This window comes from Penaeus chinensis, chromosome 5, assembly GCF_019202785.1.
Source record: "Penaeus chinensis breed Huanghai No. 1 chromosome 5, ASM1920278v2, whole genome shotgun sequence".
NCBI classification, from domain to species: domain Eukaryota; kingdom Metazoa; phylum Arthropoda; class Malacostraca; order Decapoda; family Penaeidae; genus Penaeus; species Penaeus chinensis.
The window spans coordinates 38908738-38916237 of NC_061823.1; the positions used below are offsets into that span (position 1 = coordinate 38908738).

Below are 7500 nucleotides of genomic sequence, written 5' to 3' on the forward strand. Positions count from 1 at the left end.
ATATATATATATAATATATATATTTTGACTGCGTGAGGTCCGTGGTTAGAGCGCGGGACTCTGACCCTCGTGATCCGATTTCGTTTCCGTCGGGGCGGTTTTTAAAAAGACTGCCCCACTGACTGCTGGTCGAGCCGAGAAACCGACTTTTGCCTTGGGGAAGCAAACGCGGGTTCGTAGGGAAGTCACCCCGGGGCACAAGTGTTAGCGCGCCGACCGCGGTTGATTGGGTAAGGGCATCCAGTCAGGTAAGGTGACATTGCCATATAACCTCTCAAAAGTGTTGAAGAGGCCTTTTATCTGCAGTGGAAATGAATGATGTTAAAAAAAAAAAAAAAAAATTATTTGTATGTGTTATGTTTGTTGTGTGTGTTGTTTATAAAAGTATATAAGAATAGTATATATATTTTTACACACACATAAATGAAAGATAGTGTGTAAGGGTTTAAAAGGGGGTAGAGTAGACATATAGAGAAATGGATGGATAAATAGATACTGAGATGTATGTTGAGTAGGTGAACCAATAAAAGAAAAGAGAGAAAGCTAAATTAATGATAATAAAATAAAAGAAAGAGGAAAGGAACACCAACAACAACAACAAAAAACATGAATAAAAAAACTAGATTAATTTTCCATCTTCACTTAAATAAAAAAAATAAAGCAATAAATAAATAAATAAAATAAGGGAAAATACCTAAATTTATTCACACTTTCACTTCCACATAAGAAACAAACAGACCAAGCACACACAAAAAGAAAAAACAAATAAAAAGAGAGAGAGAAAAACTAAATTAAATTTCCTCCTTCACTTCCACAGAAAAAGCAAAAAGCAAAAAAAAAAAAAAAAAAGACAAAAAGCTAAATCAATTCTGCTCCTTCCCTCCCACAGAAAAAAAAAACAAGATAAACAAAACAGACAAACAAATAAACAAATAAACAAATAGATAAATTCTCCTACCCTCCCACAGAAAGAACAAGATACACAAACAAACAAACAAACAAATAAACAAATAAATAAATTCTCCTTCCCTCCCACAGCAACATGGCGCGTCGACGCTTCCCAAAATTCTTCGTCTTCTTCGCCCTATTGATCTGGACCGTCAAAATCCTCCACTCCAAGAAGGACAAGCTCACGCCCCTGGACCAACGCGTGCAGGAGGTCGTCCTCGAGGGCAAGAAGGCGTGGGAATTCGAGGATTACTTGGGCGAGGAGGACGCGGAGGAGGCGAGTGACTATGGCAGAGGTCGGGACGAAGGTGAGGAATTCTGGGATTTTTTTTTGAGAGCTTTTGGGTTAATGATGATTATGATGAAGGTGATGATGCGTCCTTTCTGTTTGGGTTGGTAGCGTTGTTGCTATCGTGACTGAGGTTAATGGCTGTTGCTTATGGTGAGGTTTATTTTTAATCTCTCTTTCTGTTTTTCTTTCTATTTTTTTTTCTCTCTTTCCTTTCCTCCCTCTCCCTCTCTCTTTGTCTCCTTCCTTCCCTCCCTCTCTCTCCCTTCCACCATCCCTCCCTCCCTTCTTTCCTTCCCTCCTTCCTCCATCTCTCCCTACCCCCCCCATCCCATCCTCCCTCCCCCTCCCCACCTCCCCCACCTCCTACCTCCTTCCCCCAACCCTCCCTCTTTCGCTCTCCCCCTCCTTCCTCCTCCCCCCATCCCATCCTCTCCTCCCCTTCCCCCATCCCATCCTCCCTCCTTCCCTCCCTCTCCCACCCTCCCCTTCCCTCCCCTTCCCCCATCCCTCCCTCCCTCTCCCTCCCTCCCTTCCCTCCCTCCCTCCCTCCTTCCCTCCACCAGATCGATCTCCCGAAGCTTCATACAGAGACGTTAAGCTAAACGAGAACGGGACAGCGCGAGTTCTTTGGCCAGACGACGAGGAGGGGAACTGTTCGAGGTAAGTTTGAAAAGGAAAAAAGTGTCAAAATTCAGCTCAGGAGAGGTGTTATTGGTAATGAAGAATGGGTGAATGGGTGTGTTTGTTTGTTTGTGGTTTGTGTGTGAAAGTTGGAGTGTGTGCATCGATATCTAGCTATATATTATCTACCTATCGATATATTAATTCATCTATCAGTTGACTCCTCCTTCTAAGTGCATCTTTCTCGTATTTCTCCTCCTAATCCTTCTCCTCCTCTTCCTCTTTCTCCTCCTCTTCCACCTTCTCCTCTCCCCCACCCATCACCACTTCTTCCTCCTCTTCCCCCTTCCCCTCCTCCTCTTCCTCCTCTCCCCAACCCACCTCCCCCTCCCCCTCCTCCTCCTCCTCCCCAACCCACCTCCCCCTCCTCCTCCTCTCCCCAACCCACCTCCCCCTCCCCCTCCTCCTCCTCTCCCCAACCCACCTCCTCCCCCTCCTCTTCCTCCTCCTTCCTCCTTCCTCTCCCCAGGATGGACGTGAGATTCGCCGTCGGGATGACGAGCAGCATCCTTCACTCCTTCCCTCGGTCTGGCAACACGTGGGTCCGCTATCTCCTCGAGGCCGCGTCCGGAGTCTTCACCAGCTCCGTCTACAGCGACAGGACCCTCGTTGCAGCAGGTGTGGTGTGGGAGAGAGAGAGAGAGGGGGGGGGGAGGGGAGAGGGGGGGGGGATTGGGGTGGTGTATGGGGGGGCATGATGGGAAGAGAGAGAGAGAGAGAGAGAGAGAGAGAGGAGAGAGAGAGAGAGAGAGAGAGGGAGGGAGAGAGGGAGAGAGAGAGAGAGAGAGTGAGAGAGAGAGAGAGAGAGAGAGAGAGAGAAAGAGAGAAAGAGAGATTGAGAGATTGAGAGATTGAGAGAGAAAGAGAGAAAGAGAGAGAGAGAGAGAGAGAGAGAGAGAGAGAGAGAGAGAGAGAGGGGTGGGGAAAAGTGGGAGTGGGGATGGTGAGTCGGAGGGGTGGGTTCTTTTTTTTTTTTGGTTTTTATTTTGGTATTTTTCCCCAGTATTGTTTTTACTGAAGTACTTTAAAAGAAAATACACCGAAAAAACAACAACCACTTTAGCCAATGAGAGTGCGCCATGAGATACCAGTTACACCTAGATACATCATCATTTGCATAATTAACTCGATATTATTTCACCTATCAGAAGCAACCCCCCCCCCACTCCCTTACCATAAACAGCCGTCAGAATGCTCTTGGGGAAAAAGTCAAGTTTATATTTGGGTTCAATAGGCTATATGGCATTGGAGCTACCTGATCATATGTACCTTGGGTTTGTGGGGAGAGTGGGGGGGGGGGGGGCTGGAAAAATTGGAGGGAAAGTGTGGATGAGAAGTGGTTACAAGAGCGACTATGAAATGGAAAAGGTAGGGGGAAATGAGGGTGGGGGGGGGGGGCACGATGGGAAGCGAGAGAGAGAGAGAGAGAGAGAGAGAGAGAGAGAGAGAGAGAGAGAGAGAGAAAGAGAAAAAGACATAGAAATAGTGACACAGAAGACAGACAGAAAACAAAGGAAAGAAAGCTAGAGAGAGAGAGAGAGAGAGAGAGAGAGAGAGAGAGAGAGAGAGAGAGAGAGAGAGAGAGAGGGAGAGAGGGAGGGAGAGAGAGAGAGAGAGAGAGAGAGAGAGAGAGAGAGAGAGAGAGAGAGAGAGAGAGAGAGAGAGAGAGAGAGAGAGAAAGAAAGAGAAAAAGACATAGAAATAGTGACACAGAAGACAGACAGAAAACAAAGGAAAGAAAGCTAGAGAGAGAGAGAGAGAGAGAGAGAGAGAGAGAGAGAGAGAGAGAGAGAGAGAGAGAGAGAGAGAGAGAGGGAGAGAGGAGGGAGAGAGAGAGAGAGAGAGAGAGAGAGAGAGAGAGAGAGAGAGAGAGAGAGAGAGAGAGAGAGAGAGAGAGAGAGAGAGAGAAAGAGAAAAAGACATAGAAACAGAGACACAGAGACAGACGGAAAACAAAGGAAAGAAAGCTAGAGAAAGAGAGAGAGAGAGATAGAGAAGAGAGAGAGAGAGAGAGAGAGAGAGGGAGAGAGAGAGAGAGAGAGAGAGAGAGAGAGAGAGAGAGAGAGAGAGAGAGAGAGAGAGAGAGAGAGAGAGAGAGAGAGAGAGAGAGAGAGAGAGAGAAAGGAGAGAGAGAGAGATAGAGAGAGATTAAAAATCCAACAACCTCAAAACGCACTCTTTCTACCTCACCCCTTCCCTTCCCCCTTCTCTCCAGGATACTTGGGCGAGCGACACAAGCTTGGCTGGGGAACAACGCTGGCCACGAAATCCCACTTTATCAAACACTTACAGAAGTACAAGAACATACCCACCGTTACTATTATTCGAAATCCCGCGAGGTAGAGTGTTTTCGAAGACCTGTTCGTGTTTTAAGTATGAAAATGATGTTACAAATTTGATAGTTATGTAAAAAGGTGTTTTAAAGTATAAAAATAGGATGTTAGTGTGATTACCTTATTTTATTTTGTGTTATTAATTTTAAGTATGAAAATTAGGGTGAATGATTTTTTTTTTTTTTAAATATGAATAGTAAATCGATTTTTAAAACAATTTTCCTTCTCTTACAGAATATATATAAACTTTTAATTAATTTCTTACCAAATCAGCATAAATCTTTAATTCGTTGATCAGTTGCCTAATTTCTTACCAGCATCAATATTAATCCTTAATTCATCGATCTACCTATTAATTCCTTACCAGACCTAACATAAATAATGAATTCATCGATCCATTTATTCACATTATTTACCTAACGACGCCATCTTTCCCCTCCAGTGTGTTCGTATCCTTGTGGAGTCACGGTGCATTTATTTAGTTACGCTTTTTACTTATTCACACCTTCTGTTTATTCCTTTCTTTTACCTGGCGGCGTCCTCCTTCTCCTCCAGGGTGTTCGTGTCCCTGTGGAGTTACGTGAACCTGAAAGACCGACGGCGAAGGCACGTGGAAAGTGTGGCCGAGTCGAGCCTCCGGACGCAAGGTAAAGGTCCTCCATTTTGTCCTGAATTTCACAAGCGTAAACATTAGTATTCTTTTTTTTCTCAAGACTCCGCCCCCCCTCTAGAGTGTACAGATATAGGAGATTAAAAGATAATGATGAGCTCTGTCGTATGATCTCTTATTTGAACCGGGTCTTTGGTTTTATGTTCTAAAATGCTTACGTCAGAGTTTAACGCTCTCCCTTCTGTGAATTCTCTTCTCAGTAATTTCTCGCTTTCTTTCTCTCTCTCTCTCTCTCTCTCTCTCTCTCTCTCTCTCTCTCTCTCTCTTCCTCTCTCTCTCTCTCTTTCTCTTTCTCTCCTTCCCTCTATAATCCCCCCCTTTCTCACTCGGTTATTTTACCTTCTGTGAATTCTCTGCGAAATTCATCCCATTCTTAGTTAGTGATCACCGGGTGTTAAGTATAACCCTTCCTTTTTGCAAAAGAAGCCCACCCCAGCCACATCTGCGGTACCACCCTGCTACTAAATATCAAGATGAATTCATTGAAAGAATGAAGACTTTACTCCTACCAGCCTGGATCACTTTGATGAAACTCTCTGTCAGCAAGTTGGCAATATCATTACTTAAATACAGCCCAAAAGCCCTGCCAAGCACGGATCTTTATCCTCCAGAGGTGGACATGCACAACAACTGAACAAATACCCTGAGATAAAACTTCTTAGAAGGCTCATACGATCTACAGTAAGTCAGCTACAACACTTGGGGAAAAAGCTAGGGATCTTGTGTTTTGCGTAAAAAGATCAGTGAGATAATAACTCGAAACTGGGAGGAAAAATCAGCTGACTCAATGACACCCATGAAAAACGTATGGAAGGAACTCAACAAGATTAAAGGCAATACATGCAGTGTAGCACCCCACCCATATCCAGAAAGGGTAGTCTCATCTCTCCTCAATAAATGGTGTGAGGACTCTTCTCTTGATAATCTCCCATTACCCATACGCAGGTGCTCCCTTAAATTAAGCCATCAGAACGAAACTGACTATCAGTGCCACCTCTTAGATGAGGCTGATGCACCATTTACAAGGGAAGAACTCCTTTCAGCCATTAAGACTTAAATCCACCTGGGGAGGATGGAATCACTTATGACATCCTCCGACTTCAGGGGAAAAAATCCTCTTCTTGATCACTTCAACTTAACCTACACGGCAGGCATCTTGTCCACCACTTGGAAACGAGCAATCATCGTTCCCATCGTGCCTTCTAAAGAGGTTCAGCAAAAAGTGTGCTTTCCTTGGTCTCATGATCAACCCAATCAAAACTAAGCATATTTCCAGGCCTTACATTCCAAGGTTTGGTGGACAAACTATTGCAAGAACTGACACCTATAAATATCTTGGTGTTATGGTGACTGTAACCACCTCATGTCCCACAACTCTCGCTTTACCAAGGAAATTGTTTGAAAGATCAAGGAACGTTGCCTTGAGTGTTTAAGACCATTGCAAAACATAAGTAACAGATATGTAGGTTCCTCCCTGAGAGTCCTAAGGTTGATGTATATCTCCCTTGTCAGGTCCATGGTAGACTATGCAAGCCCAATTATAGTATGTTGCCACCGAGTGCCCTCAAACCTTGAACTTTTACAGAACAAGGCCATGAAAATTATACTTGGGTGCCCAGTGACTGCTAAAGTTCTCGTCATGAGGAAAGAGCTAGACCTCCACAGTCATGTCGCACAAGTTATAACCATATTTCAGATTCCTGTAGGTTCTACCCAGACCACGAATCTCCAATGTTCAATCAAATGAGATAAATTATAGATTTAGGCATGCCTGGCCTCGATACTCCAATCTCGTACAGTCCAACTTAAAACGAAAAACCAAAACTGCTCATACTATTATGTTCTTCAATATATGGAACAACGAAGTTATTAACATTCCAGAAACAGTACTTGCTGCTCCTTGGCACAGAACTCATGTACATGCTCATATTGATAAACTAATAGGGTCTAAATCCATGGCTTCAAAAACGGAACTAAAAGCTCACTACTTGAAATATATAGATGGCATTCTTCATCCCCCTCATCCCCCCATGGTACGCCCCCACTTACAATCTACTGTGACGCCTCCATTGATCCTCATGGAGCAGCAGGGATTGGTGTGCTAATTCCTGATATAGAAGAAAGTGTGTGCATTTCCAACTGGACAAGCACAACTGAGTCAGTATCCATATGTCATGCCATTAAGAAAGGTAATGATCAGCAACGACACCTAGCGGTCTTCTCTGACAGCCACGGCGCACTCTATAGACTTACTGCATTTAGTCCAGGACACATGGTAACTAGGAATATCCTGCATCAAATTTCTAGCCTATCAGAGTAGGGTATACAAGTGTCACTATACTGGATACCCTCTCATATAGGAAGATCATTATGTGACAGGGTTGATCAGTTAGCCAGATTAGCACTTTCCCACGAAGATCCATATCATGCAGTACTATCTCTCAATCAAATGGAAAAAAAACAACAACAAAAAAAACAAAAACAAAAAAAACGTGTTATCAGCTGTCTTCGAGATTATGAAAGTCAGATATGGGCCACTGAAAGGATGAAAAGACGGACATGGTACTATCTGGCAT

General features: G+C 44.1%; 1 protein-coding gene across 1 annotated transcript in view; it reads left to right on the forward strand.

The window, feature by feature from the left end:
- The first annotated feature begins 1039 nt into the window (after window positions 1-1039).
- Window positions 1040-7500, forward strand: part of LOC125025794 (WSC domain-containing protein 1-like) — a 7686-nt gene continuing 1225 nt past the window's right edge. Inside the window, exons 1-5 of the mRNA XM_047614024.1 lie at window positions 1040-1256; window positions 1804-1900; window positions 2391-2539; window positions 4137-4260; window positions 4810-4901. Of these exons, the coding sequence (XP_047469980.1) occupies window positions 1043-1256; window positions 1804-1900; window positions 2391-2539; window positions 4137-4260; window positions 4810-4901 (676 nt within the window). The 5' untranslated portion in view covers window positions 1040-1042. The remainder of the gene's footprint in view (window positions 1257-1803; window positions 1901-2390; window positions 2540-4136; window positions 4261-4809; window positions 4902-7500) is intronic.